This window comes from Micrasema longulum, unplaced genomic scaffold, assembly GCF_059751315.1.
Source record: "Micrasema longulum isolate JH-2025_06_02 unplaced genomic scaffold, ASM5975131v1 h1tg000283l, whole genome shotgun sequence".
NCBI classification, from domain to species: Eukaryota; Metazoa; Arthropoda; class Insecta; order Trichoptera; family Brachycentridae; genus Micrasema; species Micrasema longulum.
Genome location: NW_028277487.1, coordinates 176,229 through 196,784, shown reverse-complemented (window position 1 = coordinate 196,784; position 20,556 = coordinate 176,229). Strand labels below are relative to the sequence as shown.

Below are 20,556 nucleotides of genomic sequence, written 5' to 3'. Positions count from 1 at the left end.
ATTGCTCTCCAATCTCTCAAAGGTAAAACCAATACTGGTTCCAATTGTATTCCCGAAATATTAACTAAGAATTGTAGATTTGTTATCTCACTACCCCTTTCTATCATTTTCAATCCATCACTTCAATTTGGTGAGTTTCCATTAACTTGGAAATCATCGTTAATCATCGTTTTATGTGCAGTTTAGTCGTAAAGGTCAGGTAGGGTCTGTTGCATGTTTTTAAAATTATTTTATTTTCTTGTCTTTGTATCCTTGTTATGTTTGTCTTGTTGCCAGCTCGATCATGATGGTCAAATTAATTTTAACATTAGCTTTATACATTACGATATTTTTTTTGGTATGTGGTCGTTAATTTTGTAGAAGAGGCCAGTTCAGCCATAACGTTTCGTTAAACATTGCCTTTAATATTTTGGCTAACCCTCCGTTAGCCATTTGGCCATCCGTTTAGCGAGCAGCTAATTTAACTACGACACGTATATTGTCAACATTGAATGCTGTAATCTCTATTTTATGTGCTATTGTCATCATAAAATAAACAAATATATTATAAATAAATATTTCTTCGCACTCCACACCTATTGGTGCACACGACACCGTAATAGCATTCTAATCAAAGCTTATTTAAATACTTTTTTCGTATTAAATATTGGAGAGTAAAAACACTTTTAAGACAAATATTTTCTTGATGTAATAACTTATATTTACATATAAGTTATTAATTTAAAAAATAATCGGTACACTTCCACTTATTTATTTTGACCAATTAGCGCTTTCACCCTCTAATGGGCATCTTCAGACTGGTGAATATTTTACAGTGTAAGGGTAATTTATATAAAACTAAATATTATCTTATGTGTAGGTACATTTAAAAATAAGTTGAAAAATATACAATACGCAATATTGCAATGGAACAGAGTGAGACAAATTATTGAAACATGTGTTGGCGGCGGTGTTCTTTAAGAAAATATTCTATTATATGAAATATATTTATTGTTTCATTACAATGTACAGGGTCTAACTAAGGGGGCTAGTAATTATTATCCCCCTTAGTTAGCTAATTATCAGCCCCCTTAGTTAGACCCTGTACATTGTAATAAAACAATAAATATATTTCATATAATAGAATATTTTCTTAAAGAACACCGCCGCCAACACATGTTTCAATAAATTGTCTCACTCTGTTCCATTGCAATATTGCGTATTGTATATTTTTCAACTAATTTTTAAATGTACCTACACTTAAGATAATATTTAGTTTTATATAAATTACCCTTACACTGTATAATATTCACCAGTCTGAAGATGCCTATTAGAGGGTGAAAGCGCTAATTGGTCAAAATAAATAAGTGGAAGTGTACCGAGTATTTTTTAAATTAATAACTTATATGGAAATATAAGTAATTGCATCATTACAATGGAATTCCATCAAGAATTGTCAATGAATTATTTAAATGAAACAAATTTTTTCAATTGATTCTACCAGGTTTTGAACCTGAAACCTCGGGCGTGGTAAAAAACATGCCAAAAATTGCTTTATGGGATATTTTTTTTTTCAAAAAAAATATTTGAGAGTAGCCATTTAGTCGTAAACACTCGTCCCGGGTGTTATGGTTATATTTTACATTTCAACCGCTTTTTTCATAATTCTGCACCCAGAACTAATTATAAGTAATAATTATAAGTAATGTGTTTTATTATTTGATTTTTGTAAACCAAATCATTATTATAAATAATAAGTACGCAATGTACGTATTTTATATTAATAAAAGATTAATTCAGAGCATATTAATTTGTAGGCAAACAAGAAGTTGGAATAGAAACACAAACGATTGTTTGCATTTCAGTGTGGGGCAATGATAACATAGAGCTCATTCAGCACAAACTGTGCAACTGTCAGACCGGCTTTCCGTGAATTACAGGGATTTCCTGAAGAATACAATATTCATGTGCTTACAATGCATTTTGTTGTAGCACTAGAATGGACCTAGTAACATTGTTAACTGCCCACGTAAGCTATAAAACTCAGGACAATTAATACGCAAACATCTCTAAGTAAAACAACAGTACGTAATATCATAATTTTGTAATTAATGATACTGTCGTTAATAATCGATTAAGATCATATGTAGGAATATAAATGAAAAAAAAAACAATTCAAGACAAAACAAAAGATAAATTATACATTTAATTCATCATTTTACACCAATAAAAACCATTACAAACTTTTATTTTATTCAATCAAAACATTATGAAAAATTGTTATAAATAATGCTTTGATCATACACCTAGTGTTGTTTTTTCATAATGGAGTAACAGTTTTTTATATGTGTTAAGAGAGAGAATTCAACGAACTAATACAAAATGAACATATCAGTAGTCGAAATAATTCATCGCGCGTGGTTGAAAAGACGTATACATATAAAAGAAGCGGGGTTTTCTTAAAAAAATAGAGTTGTGTGCCTTTTTATCATTTGCTTACCTAGAAGTAGGCATAAAAAATGAAAAAGTTTTACGGTTTTAGGTCGTTTTATCACATTAAATGGGATGAAAACTTTAAAAAAACATCGCCCTGGTTGAAATCGTTCAAATAATAAAAAGCAAAAAAAGTAAAGTTATATCTAGATAAGGAAGAAATTACTAGCTATTTATATAGTAGTAAACAAGAACTAAAATACTCATTTCAGCAGCCATTGAATAAAAAAAAAGACTTTAAAGTTTCCGAATTATAGTAATACTGTTTTTTTTATAATTTTGGCTTAGTTAAATTTTTTGTGTTTACATGATTTTTTGTGAAATTTTTTTGTTTTTCCATTTGTATTAGAAACGAGCCGATATTTTTTTATTCATTAATTTGGCGCAAGCTAAATATTGTTAAATTTTGTTTATGAATTTTATTTAATAAAAAAAAATATACGTCCACATAACTCAACATAGAACGTTCGTACATGCGGAGGCAATAAATTTAATTTGGCTTATTGAGTGGAATCTCACACAAAGTAGGGTAATAGGATTAGGAACGCCGTATTGATTAAGATATTCTAATCCGATAAGAATCTTCGGATATGTTATCGCGAAGGTATTTAGATTGATTTGAAACACACAAAGGTATCTGTGTTCACGCAATTTCTCCATTCCCCGGTCATGCGCGGGAGGAAAAATACAATCCAAGGTACTTAAGCATGGTCGTTCGTAAACCCTCGTCTATACGACAGCGTTCGGTAATATTTGACAGTGGCTTGTTCGGAAATCGCTGGCAATCACGCCACAGTCAGGGAGAAGGTACTGTAATGACTAGAAAAGAAGACGGCGCAATCAAAACAACACATCATTTCTGGGAAGCCATTTTGTTATATGGAAACGCTTAAGGATGATTTCCCGTCGTCACGGTATGCTATTTTTTGTATTTTTTTCTTTCAGCCAAGATAAGGGATAAAAGTTTTAAAATTCTATTTTTTGTAAGTGGTTTTAATATAACAATTACCTACAAACACTTGAGTCCACAGTATTACATTGAACTATCAAAAATGAATAAACATTATAGGTACAATTTTTTTTTTTTAAATGATTGAAAATAAACGCAAAAAAAAAAATATGATGAAGATGAAAATGGACATGAAACTTAATCAAATATTTTTGTGTAAAAAGGTTTAATGATTCTTCAAAATATTTAAAACTCAAGTGAAGATCGTGATGAAAAGTTTTCTCATATTTTCTATATCCATCATGACAGGAATTTCGAGGAAAATACGCGACTCTAAAACCGTCGCAAAAATCGCTAAGCCCGAAAATAAAGGTATCCGAGTACTAACACACATGCCGCCCGCATTTGAACACAAACTGATACACATACCTACAAACTGCCAACTTTATACAGTGGCAGGACTGAAATTGAAAGAAAACCCAGTGAACCGTAAGACAAGCGAGCGATATTGGTGTCCCCTTCGGTAGGGGAAACGAGAGAACAGACCAGAAATAGAAGAAAAGGAAGAAGACAGAAGAGAGTGGGTTCTAGCACTCTTTCAGAAAAAACAAACCACTGTCTTCGAAGTAAATAAGAGAGGTGTGTTTGAAGGGGAATTCAGAATTTTGCTTTGTGAAAAAATAAAAAATGTGTCTGGCTTTGTATTTTTTCGGTAGGAATGTTGAAAATAAAAACTGAAAGTTTATACAGAAATATTAATAATTACTTGTGTCAAGGTAATCAAGTAATGAATAATTCAAGTTTTCGGCAAGATTTTCACAAATATTTTTTTATGAACGGCCTGCAATATTAGATTTTTTCCTGTGATTATTTATTTGTTTTTGTGTGATGTACCTACGAATATAGCACTTCATAATTAGAAAAATGCTTGTGTTTTGTAATCTCAATCATGTATGTGTATGACGAAAGTTATCATAGTCCTACGATTTAAGTGCCAGAGGAGTTAAATGTTTTTTTTTATTTCAAAAAAATAGTTGGTAAATACAATTTTTTTATTTTACCTGTAATTTACTTAAATATTTTTTTATGTAATCATTTTTAATTTTGTTTATTAGTACACTAATAATTAATGATAATATAATTTGATCTGTGTTGAATAATTATCTGAAACAAATTTATCTTTCGATGTGTTAGTTTATCTGATTTTAAAACGTGTACGAAAATGAATGATTAATGGTTCGATTGAAACCAAACTTGACGTATAACTCCGTATTAAATAATGAATGAACAATCCCACAAATTAATCCCCGAGTACATTTAATCCATCACGACCATTATGCGGTGTCAGCCCTCGTCATCTGGTGTATTTGTTTCTTCTCTAACCATACTCCTAGGGAATTGTTCCAGAGAGAACCCACCGTGAAATATTTATTGGCCGGTTGAACTGTGTAAGAGAGACCTAGCCGGGACGATGCTCTACGTCACGCGTATAGTGTACAAGGCCTGATTCTTGAGAGTGGTTGCCATCATAATTTTGACAGCGCTGTGCTTTGGGAGATATCATTAAACTTCAAAGTATGAATATGGGTTTCAGTAGTACGTTTATTATTACACACATCTCTTGTTTACTACGTTGTTTCTTGAAGCCTCTGTTCATATTCAGAAGGGTTAAACAAGCTTTATAGCTTAATATACAACTTAGGTGAGTATGTTTGCTTGAAAAATACACGCTTTTCTCACACAGGGGTCAAAGCGTAAAGTGGTGATTTTACATTAACAAACGCAATTAAGTTTACGACAGTAATGAAATCCATAATTTAACCGTGAATAAAACGAAATCTCAGACTGATCTATTGTCTGATTATTCCAATAGGAGGTGTAGCGAGGAGAGGGTGTTCCACCCACGAAGGTATGTGTGGTAATAATTGTTTGCATAACTCGAGAACAACAATGCTATGGCTGCTCAGTAATGCCAATGGGGTGTATCCTGCGAAGGATGAGGACTGAATGGAAGGGAATGTCGCTATTCAATGGAATGCTCTCCAAAACTGACAGCCCCCATTGAAATATATAAACCATTGTTGTCCAATGACAAATCATACGAATTGTGCGCCACGAAATAAAATGACTCCAGTCGGAGTAAAGGGGAATCTTTGCAAGATCGTACATTATAAATTAGAAAGGATAAAGTGTTTTCGAATTTTAGTTTTCGGTCCTTAATCGAGCTTGTCATACGCGTAGAAAGAAACAATATTTAAAAATACGATAGTTCGATGTTCATCAGTAATAATTATTGTAGCGGTCGGCCATTTGCTGACAGAGAGCAAACCAAACATCGTAAACAAACGTGCTGAATGAAATGGAATTCATGATTAGCAGTTTACTTGTCCTGATTTGATAGCTTTTCATTATGAGTGCTCTGCTGGATATATTCCGAGTTTTGATGGTAAGCGAGTGGTCAGCAGTAATTTGCTTTGTAAGCAGGGATTGGAACAACATACAGTGTACCATATGTACAATGGTGATTGTGTTTCGAAATTTATTAAAATGTATCATTTTATACGCAAGCGTTATATTATCAGAGTCAATATTACTTTATAAGTATTTTTGTCTGTAAACAATATCGCCCTGATTGAAAAATCCTATTTCATTGTCGTGTCAGAGAGAGAATAAAATAATCAACTGTTTGTGAATGGCGATACAGTTTTATATGTTCCGTCGAATAGAGTTTTAATTATTGCAAAAAATGAAATCAGCGCTATAGAAATTCGTCGTTCCCGCTATATTTAAGGCTAACTGGGTATCGGGTTGTATGTTTAATGTACTGAGTACTGAAACAGACAGAGTATTGAAAAGTCCGCTCGTGCGGGCAATTTCAATGATGCATATTGGCTTCTATTTGCCGACCGGTGATTTGATACTGGCGTTTTGTCGGAGCTTCCGTCGTTATCAGCAGCGTGTTTGATCGGAGAAAATGTTTTAAAACGGGCAGCGTCAGCCAGTTTTTATGGAAATTTGTTGTAAATAGAAATGAATAAAGCTGAATTAATTAAAACTTACCAAGAATAAATCGACGGTCCCTACGTGTACTATCGAATCTGCATTTTGTGAGGTTTTCAGGAAGGCAAACACAAAGGTTAATATTTTTTTAAGAAGCCAGCCATCAAATACCTAAGAACTGCCAAACAGTATGTCTATTGCATTTCAGTAAACATATGTTTGGCGATTCTACAGTATTAGATAGCTTCTTAAAAAATATGATGTTTTGTTTTTGCTGTAGTGTGAACTTCCTAAAATAAATATTCGATGGTATACGTAGGGACCATCGAAATAATGACGATCTCAAGTGTGCTTCAGAATTTATACTTTATCGATAAAGAGGAATACTGATTTTTTTATACTGAATTAGTGAAATATAAAAAAAATAATGACCTTATTTAAAAAAAAACTTAAACATAACTGATGTAAAAACAAAAAAGCTTAAATTTTTCTTATGGTTGATGGTATGTTTAAAATAGATTATCAATGTACAAAATACACTAACAATGTTTAAAATGCCTTATTTATTTATTTGAACACTTTATATAAAGTGCAAATGTGTGACATATTATACAGTTTGCATACATATGCATAAGGGCGAGCATATTACCTCAAAACAATTTCTTCCTGCTTCCTAAACCGTTAAATTTTAAAAAATCAGTAGTAAATGTACATGTTGAAGGTATATTAGCATGTTTTTAAACACATGTATTTTTTTTAGAAACAAAAATTATCTAAATAGCGACAGTACATTATGGTGAGAGAAAAGAGTAAAAGTGGGGAAGAATAAAGGAGAAAAAAGGAAAATATATATTTATTTATATAGTGACAGTTCAATCATGATTAGAATGTGAATAAAGAAGCATCTTTGACATGGAATAAGTGAGGTGATTATTCCACAAACAAACAGCTACTCCTGTGAAAGAGGAGGTAAAATAAAAGAGAGGTGAATGAGTATTGAAAGGGTTCTCTCATTACTAGAACGAAGAGATAGCCCATGCTGTGATAGGATTTGAGATTGGAAGAGCTCTATCAGATAAAAACAGGTAAAGAGGGATCATTTCAATATTGTGAAGGGGCAATAGAATGCGAACGTTTCTTTTATGCCTGATATTGAGCCTGTGTAGCAACCTTATGTGCTATGAATAATCTGATCATTCTGAAAGAAGACTTCGAGTGGGGGTGAGTTCACCTAGTAGTGTAGTTTTAAGTACGTGCACTAACCATGCTTGAGGTCTCGAGTTTGATTCCTGGCCGAGCCAACGTGAAATGTTTATTTTAAAGGTAATTCACTGCAATATTTTACTGCCCTGGACTGGTACATAAACCGTAAGGCTAATAACCGTACCTTAATGTAACAAGTAATCAACAAAACACTGCATTTGAAGTACCAATGCAGTGCTCTATGCACCACTAGGTGCGGATAGGGAAATCATGATAATATGTTGACATTATGGCCAAAAACCGAGAAAATAAAAAAAATTCAATACGTAATATAAGCATAAAAAAAATCATAAGTTAAAAAGTTATTTTATAAATGTACAAAATAACAATCTTATATTGAATATAAATCAATTTAAATAAGCCTCGGTTAAACAACTATTATTTAAATTAATTTTAATCTGATTAAAATCAATTAATATTAAAAACGAATTAAATTATTTATTCTATTTAACGTGGTTATAAATTAAGAATTGCGGTACTTATCCGATCCTAATGAATTACATTTTCAATTAATGAACGTTATTTACTCGGCTTTCCGGCTCTGATATTGGCTCCGAGTTATCATTTGTATAGGATTAACGCCTAACATCAAGAATTTAAACAATAACGACAGACTCAGTTCTTGGCGATATCCGATTAGCAATTGTGGCTTACGAAATGGTAAGATGTATATAGGCGTTTATTGAGAGGATGGAGGATGGTATTGTTGCCTCAGAACAAACTTAAAAGCAATTACTAATAAGCCAAATGGATGAACAAAGTATCAAGACAAATTATTAAATCTAGTATCCGATTTCTGTTCAGATGACATCTTTTTTGGGTACGAAAATTCTAGATTACTCCGTTACGCATGAGGTCAGAGGCTCTCTTCCGCTTATTTTCTGCCAGTTTGCCCATTGGTCTGTTGAATCACCGCTCACCGAAAACCTTTCTCAACTCTCTTATCATTAATTGATTCATATGAACAAGTGACGTTCAAAGTAGTTCGTTTTTATTCAAATATTTTTTAATTTTTTTTCGTGCATTTTGTCGCAAAATTTAATACTATAATTTTATCGCGCGTAAGAAAATATTTTTTGCATCAAATTCCCCATAGGGCTGAAGTTTTGTGTTTTTGTTTGTTTTGAACGCGTAGTTGGTTTTTGACAGACAAACTAACACGCGTTTTAATATGATCGGCGAAATTTCAGATTACTCCAGAGCAAACCTGTTCCAGTCGATTAATAAGACCATGAAAGGACGACATTTTGCGACCATAGAATTGATAAAGACCGAACCGCTGACGGAACTGAAGGCCTTACCAAAAAGTACGTTCCGGTAATTTTACAAGAATCGGAAAAAATGCTGGCATAATTGTATTATATCCGCTACGGAATAAGTATTTTTTTTTTCAATATACACATATTCCGTGTATATTTTATTAAACTTTTTAACAAGTTCTGTTAAATAGTTTAATAAAATACACATAAAACATCCAGGTAGGTCTAGTTTTATATTCTTATGGCTGACTTAAGATCAGGAGGTTAGAAGGTCAAACTCCGCTCTTTTGTGACTCATTTCTTATTTTTTACCATGGTTTTTCATGTCTGAACAAACGAATTGCTCCCATTATTTAAATAAATAGGTAAATGCAAATATTTATTTTTTGTAAATATAGAACACTAAAGTTTTCCCTCGAATTCCATATTCCCTTCTCGAATTTTTTATATTTTTTATTATTTCTTGAATTTTAGTCAAAAACACAGAGGAAAAATCACTTTTCTTTCTTTAAACTCCAAACGCTTTGAAATGAGAGGATTGTCACTATTAAAATGTCGCAAAAACAATCTAAGAATCTTTTAAATTGGCGCTCATGAAAACGATTTAATAAAAACACTCCTCCTCACTCAACAGTAAGTTTTCAATTTACATTTCCAATTATTTACATCTGCTTTGACTTTTCCACTAACCAGTAGAAGTTTAGTTGCGAGACGTCCATTGAAAACAACAGTATACATGATATTGCTTTCTCTATTTTAAGTCTTATTTGGTCTGTACATTGTAGTCTGCTGATTCAATAACAGATAAAGGTTTTGGAATAAAATATTTATGCGGGTAGAAAGGTAGCGAGTGTCCATAATCCATAGATTCGATACAATCTTCTAGAAATTCAGATAAGAGGTGGGATTTTACTTCACCGAGCTAACAAATGCGGACACGAAATACTGATTTAATTATTTGATATTAAGTGAATTCAAAAAAATTCAAGAAAAAACTTATATGTATTTTTTAGTTGTTAAGAATGCAATTAAAAAAATTCAATAACATTAATTCGAAGTAATACCTCAGATAATTCATTGTACTATTTCAAATAGGTATTTATAATACGTTGTATTACTGATTTTCTCGTCAAAACAACTGTTTTATTTTCTATACCTCTATTTTTATTTACATGGAACTTATTAATTAAATCTAATTTGTAATTAGTTTAACCGCTTATTATTTTATCATAAAAAAATGCAATATTGTGATTAATTTTTTGATTGAGTTATATTTTCATGACTTTTTCTGTAAAACTTCAGTATTTAATAAAATTATAGGTAGGCTTACGCACTTTTAACCAATTTACGCGATAAAAAAATAGTAATAATATTTGAAACAAGTCAAATTAAACAAAAAGAGAAAATTACATAAAAATTTGAAAAAATAATTCATACTGTTTACAAAAATAATTTCTTATTCTGATTATAATAGCAATTAGCTTATTTCTCAACACTTGATTGATTGAACACTCATTTGTAAGAAAGAGTTATAAACTATTTCGAACCATTGTTGTATTAAATCTTTCAATATTATTTTTAAATCAAATATATTTTAGTTCGTACTAGTCAGGTATCAGTAAATTAAAAATAAAATGTGTTACAGTAGCACACTGTCTTGCATGTAATATTTAATTTATTTCTAGCTAATTTTATGTTAATAATTTTTAAAACAAATCTGCATAGTCAACTTTAATTTAAAATACAAAACATTTAATGTTAGACCCAAAAATCACACCCCTATCGGTTAAAGCAAATTGACTAAAAGTATGCATAAACTTATTATGGCAGTTTATGTACGATTTAATCTGGAAAGTGTGGAATTTCAATTTTACAATGGTCAATTGTTTTCAATATTTAAACGCAATACTATTAATACACATTGATTATTAATTTATTTGATGATCAGAATATAAATTATTAAAATATGATTTACTTTAATAAACAAATATAGATATATTTATTATTTATATTTAAAAAATGTGATTACTTTTTAATTTAAAATATGTTGCGGACGGTTTGTCAGATACTTTGATATTTAAAAAAATGAACACACATTACGTATATCTATCATTTCCCGTCACAAATAATGCATTGCGCATTGATTTTTACGCTTTATGTAGACATGTGTAGGTTCAAACAATGCAGGCATTTATTTTTCAAATTACGCTTAGAAATATTCATTCATTTAACCCCGATAATTAAAAATAGGCATTGTTCCTTAAAAAAATTAATGGAATTGAAAAAATCATTTTTCGTTTGAAAACGTCGTTTTAAAAACATCTTATTACTTTTTAAATAATGCGATCATGGTTGAATCTCAAAAAATCATGTTTTGGTATTTTTAATTCATTTTATATGATTTGAGGATTTTTATTTGTGAGTTAATTATATTTATTGTTACGAAATTTCACATTCGTGTAATAAATTAAGTTAGCCATGTTTTAACGCTAAAATCATTTTAAGATTTTCCAGAACATACAACGTATTAACATCCACACACTCTTGATATTATACGTTCAAACCTCGTTATAAACAAGTATCCTTAAAGTACGCTTAAGCAAGGGTATGTTTCAAATTAAGTCTGTTTGCAATATAGCCCTAAAATTAATCTATAAATCAGTGAACCCTCTCGGATGCCTGCGGTTTAGGTAAATAGAATAAAATAGGCACGGAGGCCTCTCTTTACCAATACAAACCATTTCTGATTTAATTATATTAAAACTGGTTTCCCTTTTGATAAGAAAAGTTATCATTTCGGGAAATAATTTGCTGGAAAAGTTTTATACATTTTGATTCCTAATTTTAAGAGAGATAATTAGATTTACAAACTTTAAGAACGTGATTTGTTTCGCAAGTTAACAGTTTTAATTTTGGTATAAATTTTCTTTTAGATGAAAGAATTAGAATTTTGTCGATCATCGATCGTATAATTACAAAAAAAACATAATAAATTGCGTATAAAGGTGATCATTTTTATAAAACAATTGTAGTATATTTTGGTAAAATCATTAAATGCAGGTGAAAAACACATAATTTTGTTTGAAAATGGTAGAGGTATTTTTTTCGGGTTTTGAATTTTATATTTGAGAAATGAAGAATAAGAGCCAAGTTACAATTTTCGTGACGGATGTTTTGTAGCATAAGTAAGCGTGAATGTTATGTTTAATGTACACGTATGTACACTATTTGTATATGTTCGGCACGGGTCTGTGAAGGTAAGGGATAGAGAGGTTATTTTCTCTCCCTTCACGCAACTAATCTTATTTAGAGATTTGTTACCCGCCTGAGATTTGTTGGCGAAATTAGTTAATTAATTATTCATCAAAACGACCGAAATTTGTGTAATGCGACTGTATCAGATTTCTCAAAGCCGGTATCTCACGTGTTTCGAAGGCTTACAGCCTGACGGTGATATGGACATTGGGTTCAACTACTTTAAACTTTTGTAAAATTTAATTATACTTCCACAGTCAATATACATTAATTATAAACACATATTCAACATAAAACATCTTTGTCATTAAAAAAATATATTTCGTCACTTTTAAATATTCTGTTTGATTTTCTTAAAGTTGAAAAATCACTGAAAACATAGATAAAATACACAAAACTTAACATGCAGACAACATTAAAGTAAATAATGGATGGCATGCAAGGAAAACGGAAATACGTGGTCTTTATTATTTTCGGAAAAATAATATAAATTGGTCTTCGAACACACTTAACAACGCGAACTCATGCAATAACTCGGTACTGTCGCAACGAGGCGGCTTTAAGGTAATTGAAAATATATGAATAATGCAATGATATCGGTTTACGAAGCTACGTCCATAATACATCGGGACTGAGGTATGTATATGGCCGTACGGTCGAGATCGGCATATTTACTGCGCGGCCGGCTTAACCATTCCGATCACGAGTCTGTTCTACGAAATAGGTACAGAGAACAGGTACAGAAACAGGTAGTGAGCAACCCTCCATACATCTACCACTCGCGTGTCAAGAAAACTCGGGACTAGATTTTCACTTCGGCCGAAAGCCAATTTCCGGCGGTTCGACTGGCACTCGGAATATTCAATTTTTCTTAAGAAAATCACTTCTAGTAATAACCGAATAATCTCGAAAAAATATCGACACAAAGTTTCCGACGGCAAACTCACAAATTCTACCCCATTGATAGCGGTCAAAAACATTGCGTGAAGAAATATTTTCAAACACAATTTTTTCTAAAAAACCGACGTGGATAAAAGTTTTGCAACTTTTTGAGAAACGAACACAGTTATTAGTAAATATTTTTTTGGTTTCCATTTTTATTTTTAAAGTTTTTCACAATTTTGATAAAAAGTAACCGGCCGACGGTAACAACACTCGCAGAGAAAATTGTTACTAAAGTTGGAGGTAAATTATACAAGTTTCAAGTAGTTCCGGAATAAAGCACCTATAATTGCCGCCACTGAATACCGTTTCCGGAAGCAAGATTCGGAAACTCGCTATTTTCGGGAGATTTACGAGATTTCAAGCGAAAGTTAACAGTAAAAACACGAGAGAGGAGGTTGCTTTCATCGCTAAAAGGAGTTTAAGCTCGCGGAAAGAAAAAGTTTGAAAAGTTTGAAAATGGACGGTTATGAAAAGTGTCGAGGAAAGACCTCGGGGTATACTAACTTTCTTCTTCTCCGGAGCGACAGAGTCCATGGGGAAAAACAAGCCTCCACCGAATCGCACAACAGCACCGGTTTGCATTCTTCGCGGGCAGCACTAGCGCGGGACACTGACTCTAACACTGCGACATGTACGGGGCGCGATCAGACCAGCCGGGCCGTCCGGGGGGGAGGCGGAGGCATCCGGGGGGGCGGGGGCGGAGAAGTGATACAAGACAGTTTTACTTGAGGAAAAGTGACTTACAGCTTGTATATAGCGTTCGGCGGCAGCGGAGCGGCAGGCACGACGTGTCGGGAGGGCGCGCGCTGTGCGAGTGCGGCCCGGGCGCCGCCGCGCGCGCATCGACCGCCCCCGCCGCCGCGCCCCGCCGCCGCCACCCCCCGCCCTGCGCACGGCGCACCCCTGCGGCCTCCCGCCCCGCCCCCAGTACCGCCAGTACCGCGTCCGGACGTCATTTCCAAACAAAACTCCGCCGCTCACGGAATGATAAGGGAAATCTCGCACTTTTTCGGGGGTTGTAATTAATTACTACCCAAAAACACAACTTCCTCTAAAAAAAATTTATTTCGTCAATTTAAAAAATTTACTTAAATTGAATTTTATCGAATTTAAATACTTCCTACATTAACTTAAAGGCTACTGTAAAAAATATTTTTTAAATCTTAATAATTTTATGAGTCATAAAAGTTACAGAAAACAAAAAATCATAAAAAATTTCGATCACGTAATGCTCTGACTTAATGATTCCCAACTTGTTGTTTTGAAGCGTGTTCAAAACGATACAGCACGCGTGAGTAGATCAGCGTCGCGGCGCTATGAATCGAGACCAAATACGCGAACGTCGAAAGAATACCCATAAAGGTGTATACCCCGCGGGAAAATAATGTCACAACGCTTAAAATCTCATTTTATAAACAAAAACGTAACGGACGCTGGGAATGGGCCCTTTGAGACGTGACCTTATTGTGATACTGAAGATTGTGTTACTAAGCCTTGTAAATAAATTAAATGCATTGGAATATCGCACACACAATATTTTGATTTAACCATAATATATATTGTTTTTTTTATACGCTATTTATAATCAACAAATTACAACAAAGATGAAGAACACTTAAGAAAAGGAAATATAAAAGCTAAGGCATTCACAAGGCTTTTGACCTGCCATTGGTTTGTTAATGTCGTAACTTTACAAATTGTGTAACTTTCACAATTTTTTCATGTTTGAATATACATATTTCTTCAATTCTTCAATTAGTTGATTTTAGTGAAGGTAGGGTATTGAAACCTTTACTGAAATGAAGAGATTCATCTAATTGAATAATTATTTTACACACTAGGCAACGTCTAAAAACAATTTTTCAATTATTATACGACTTGGACTAGTTGGATTGATTATAATGTTTATTATTCGAGCGTTTGTAAAACAGTAAAGCGTTCAAAACATGGGGTAGATATTTAAAAATGTTTATATTTGTAAGATTTATTTGTATGCGTTATGCAAAATAAATTATTTAAAACAACTACGTACGTACTCAAGTTTTTAAGTTATTTTAATTGCCAAAAAAAACTTTACAAGTGAAATAATTTTGACGTCCCAAAAATAGGTGAATTGAAAAATTTTAGAGTACCTCCTGTTAACACTAGGAGTACTTTATTGTTTTATTGCCCCAGTACTTCTTCCAACCAACATGACAATTCATTGATACCGAGTCTACACAGATTGGGTAACACTTATGAAACGGCTGCAGACATTTTGTCCAAAACTTTATTATCTTGTAAGTCCACAATATTAAGTTTATTTATAGCTGCTTGTCAAACTATTATTGAAAATTAATTTCAATAAATCTGAAAACTATTTACTTGTTTATTTTTATTACCCATTTCTTGTTTTTATTTGCTATAATATTCAATTGCATTTAAGTATTTGCATACATCATCGCATATATATACATTTCTTCTTATTTCGCGATAATATGATTGCTTAATTATTAATTTTACTCACATTTTTCTTTCTTTCTTTGCTTTACAGAATTTATTTCATTAAATTATACCATGCATTTTTTTAAATGCTTACTGTTTTTTCTTGTGAACGTTTTTCATTAATATGTTTTAACTTTGTATAACTTCATAAGTAATTTCACATGCACAGTATATTTTCTGTTTTATTTTTTAGTATGTGAGCATGTATTTTTTTCATTTGCCCCTTGGGCGTTAACAAACAAAATAAATAAATAAAGAGCTGGCTGCAGGTAGCCAAATAATTACTTACAATAAAAGATAATCTGGGAGTTTGTTCGTGTAATTACCATTGTTAAGTTATGAGTAGTTGTCTTACTACGTCTACGTCTACATCCTACATCCTTACGTCTGTAGGGATAAAAATATTTAAAAAAACTGGTGTCAAATTATTTGAACATATTTTTTACATTAGTCAGTTACTTTTCTTATTTACTAAAAAAAATGCGTCCACTTAATAAGACATTACCAACAGAAACAGAAATTTCCATCAGCAAAAATGTTTCGTTGTTTTAATAATTAAACATTTGTTTATTCTATTTTAATTAAAATTGTTATAAATATTAATGGTGGATTTATCAAATTACGATTTGGCAAAATTCGGAAATGTGTATGCTACCTTTTAAAATTTGAAACTGAGGGCGCTTTTTAATACTAAAAATGTACTTACCCTTTTCATGAAAACAAACACCTGAAAAGCCAACTCACTATCAGATACGGAAATTTCTCGAAACACTTACCTGGAACAAGCAAAAAACACAAATTGTTAAAAAAACTTTCTAGAATATCAATGTGAAACAGTATTTTAAAATAAATAAAACGCATTTTAGCTTCTTAGTCAAATATGTATCAACAAAAATTCAAGTGTAGTTGCAAAACTAAAGATTAAAAGTCAACATCAATGCGTAATTGAATATATATTTATTTTTTTAACCACTTTTATTTATTTTATAAACAACCGATTTTGAAGTCATACGTGCTTCCTTATCAAAGGGTCAATTAAGATAAACCTTAATTAAGGATCACGTGTTGCTCCGAAAACGGTAGCTATGAAATGAAAAAAAATGTGATTAGAAATGAATTAATTTAACTTTATTTTTTATAATGCAATGAATAACCATAAAATAAGTGCTTCAAGTAAAAATTTTAACATCAATTTTACTACTATGCGTGAAAATTTCATTAGTAATTTATATTTTTATGTAAGTAAAATAAAAATAATCAAAACGGTTATTCACTACTTTGACCACGCATTTGTATCCATACTTCCATACTATTATTATAAATGCAAAAGTGTGTTTGTCTGTTTGTTTATGTTTCCATCACGTCACAACGGAGATACTGATTTGCGTTTCTGCATAGGAATAATCGGAGATAAAAGAAGTAAAATAGTGTACTGTTTATTTGCCTCGGAATTTTTTTTAATGGAAAAACGAATTCTCTTTTCAAGTCCTAATGGAGCGACCAGTTGACGTGATTTTTTGAACAGAGATAGATAAAAAGCTAAAAGATGACAAAAATTAATTTTCGTTTCGAAAAAAAAATTTCACTCCCCGGGGAAATTCTTAGTGCAAAAAAGAATGAATTTTAAAACAAAATAATGCTGCTACGTCGACAAAAAATAAAAACTATCGTTATTTTTCATAGCGATAGTTGGAGAGCCGGCTATTGATACAGGCTAATTTTTGTCACGAAAAAAAATATTATTTAATCCGGAAAATACTAATCGTTAAAGGACAAAACAAATTAATTTACTCATATCTGACTTATATCATGCGAGTGAAGCCAGGGGTAAAAACAAGTATATGTAAAAATCATAACAGCATTTAATAAACTGCAATTCAAGATTTTTTAAATCGAATCATAATACTCGTAGATATATTTATTCTTGAATTTAAATAATGTTGTTATAAAATACAAGAGACTTCATTTTGTAGTAATAAATAGTTTGAACTATATAATATTATTACACATTGAGATAAAATATATAGAGATACCACTCCATACAAATCTGAGCTAAAAAGTCGTCCCCAAAGAAAAGAGAATGACCAGCGGAGGGAGCAAGTATTATCACGTCGAATTTGGTAAGCCAAACACGTTGTACAGTAAAAAACACGGACATTTTACATCGGTCTACTGTAAGTTCTATTAAGTATGTCAATTAATTAATTACAAATGAATTTTAGGTCACTAAAATAATAGAAAAGAAAACCTAAGAACATAAGTTAAAGAATGGTGAATGTTGTAGATAATATAAAATGGTCACTCATTTAGCTCATTACAAGTTTGAAGTTACCTGTACGTATTTCGTATTTTCTTATTTAAAATGTTATCCATATCTGTTGGAGTATACAAATCTAATTGATAACGTATTATTTTATTTGTTTTTAAAAATGTTTTCACGAGTGATTAGGATGAAAGAAAATGGTGGCAAGGTCGGACAATATTCCCGCCAATAATGGCAGTATCCCTCCCCATTTGTGGTGAAGTGCATTCAAGTCACGCGCGGGACTCGAGTTGGCCTAAACTACACCTAATATTATCGTCCCGCTACCTCCCGAACTGACTCGGCCCCAAACAATATAATAGGATCCGATCAAACCTTATTTATCGTACCAAATATGATTTGTGATTTGAATACGTTCAACTTACGTGACTGCCGGAGATGGCCATTAATCCTTTGTAGGAATTGACATTTCTTCTGCCAGATAGCAATTGATTTTCTTTCGCTATTTGAAGAGTATAAATTATTATATTATAATCTATTTAAGTAAGAATGTAATTATTTTAAGTATCTACTTATCAGTTTACTTGAAAAAGCGATAACCTGATTTCTTTTTAATACATTTTTATTCCTAAAAAGTTCGTGGACTTAACGTAGTCCTATGGGAAATAATCCAATTGCGTCAAATCACAGGATTGTTGAGACTAATTAACAGGGCAATTTCTGTAGATAATGTTGTCGCCAAATTTGTCACGCAGTAAAATCATTGTTTCACGAAGATCTCTACGCGTTTGGTGAACTGAACTCTGAGTTTAAGAGTAACTTTTCACAACTCACCAGCGTTGTTCTAATGTAAGCCATTCCATTATAATTTAAGTATTGTGACAGAGCACACATAGTGTTAGAAAAACTGAAATCATTTGTTTGACATCAGACACAGAGACAGCATTATCAATCGAAAATTCTTTCACCATAAAAAATAACGCGTTATTTCACACGTGTAATTGACGAATATAAAATCTTGTTACGTTGTAAACATTTACATCAATTTATTTGATTTTTTATATTTTTATAAATCGGTTAATTCAGAATCTAAGGTTCAAAATACTTAGAAAACTTTTTAATTTACTAGTTTGACAAAGTAAAAATAATTATCAGTAATATATTTGTATAGATTACAATAATATTACAACAGAATGCACATGTTTACGAATCTCAGTTTTTTTTAAACGTATTCTGATGCGATGGTTAAAAATCGTCCCTCGCTACACACGCCCCCCTAGCACCCTCCCACGGTTCTTGCGATGTTTTGGCTCCGGAACACATTCCCGTTCTTAGCCAACTTCGATGTAAATGCAATAGCTTTTGAAAACTTTAAAACTTAAGAATGCTTTATGCGTCGTGCTCGCAAGGCGGAACATAAAGGACCATCGCTGCAAAATAATTTTTCAGAATTGTTTAGAATTTTTCAGAATTATGCAGAAGTCTTCACATATTCTCCTCCTCTTCGGTCTCCATGGTCAAGTGGTAAGGACACCATTGTTGGAATGACTGTATAAGTCCGTCAATATATAAAAAATAACAATAAAAGAAAAATGACTGCATCGTGAAAGCGTGCAAAAACTTTCCGGATAAAAGGAAAAATACTTTTCATTGATATGTAGGTACCTAAGTATTTGTTTGTGGTTGAATTCCAAATAACATTTTTTCAAATATAGAATTATTTTTGCAAATGTCAAATTCTACGCTACTTGCCGGCATTGGTGCATTCTGTGTAATAATCCGTTTTTCAAAAATGTCTCAAATGTCGGTTATTTTTAAAAAGATATTACTGAAAATCCATGAAAAATATGTTAAAATATATAGAAATTAAGAAATTGTTAGGACATCAATCTATTCAGTGCATATTGAAAATAATTTATGTTTGAAAACGTTAAAATACAAACTTTTTTAATTTACAAAAAAATAACATTCTTCAAATTTTTTGGAATATGCATTTCAGTCGAATGCAACCCTGAAAAGTCGATGAAAACACATATTTGCTTCTAATTTTTGTTTACTCAATAAATTGAAGATGTCATTATTTGTAAAGCTTAAATACGTGAATTAGAAGATTTAGCAAAAAACCGCACGTAAATCTGTCAAGCCATTTTCGAGTTTTTGCGAGACACAACATGGCGATTCATTTTTCTATTTATATAGATCGTAGATAATTTAAAGGTAAGAAAAAAACACCCTACTAATTCAATAAAAGAAATCACAATTTGATAAAAAAACAATCCCAATTTAAAAGTGTCAAGTCTTTTATAAACACATTTCTTAAGGCCAAGAGACAATTTCATATTTATGCACATTCTGATATTTATTTTGCTGTATTACTAGCTAACTTTATAAAAGTTTTGATTTTATTTGCTGATTTTAATCTGTAATACTTTTATACATCAGATTTTATATGTAAGTTATTTGTTTTGCTGTCTGCTGTATTACTAGCGCTGTTTATTGAATTTTTGGTTTTATTTGCTGCTTTTGAACTTTAATACTTTAAGACATCAGATTTTATATGTACAAAAATGCGCTGTAAAAAAAAAAAATATTTGCGTTCTTATGATTTATCCAAATATTTCAATTTTGGAGCCATTTTCAACGAGTTTGGCATTTTCAACACAGAA

The 20,556-nt window shown here is 31.7% G+C and overlaps 1 protein-coding gene across 28 annotated transcripts in view; it reads right to left on the bottom strand.

The window, feature by feature from the left end:
* Nucleotides 1-20,556, bottom strand: part of Rbp6 (RNA-binding protein 6) — a 456,688-nt gene that overhangs the window by 269,320 nt on the left and 166,812 nt on the right. For 5 of the 28 annotated variants that reach the window (XM_088224407.1, XM_088224408.1, XM_088224414.1 and 2 more), the window contains exon 1: nt 13,648-13,961. The exons of 16 other annotated variants lie outside the window; for them this stretch is intronic. In XM_088224407.1, coding sequence (XP_088080533.1) covers nt 13,648-13,725 — 78 coding nt within the window. In that variant the 5' untranslated portion in view covers nt 13,726-13,961. Of the gene's footprint in view, nt 1-13,647; nt 13,962-20,556 lie in introns of those variants that run through there. 7 more of the 28 variants (XM_088224413.1, XM_088224422.1, XM_088224433.1 and 4 more) reach the window with 2 other exon arrangements.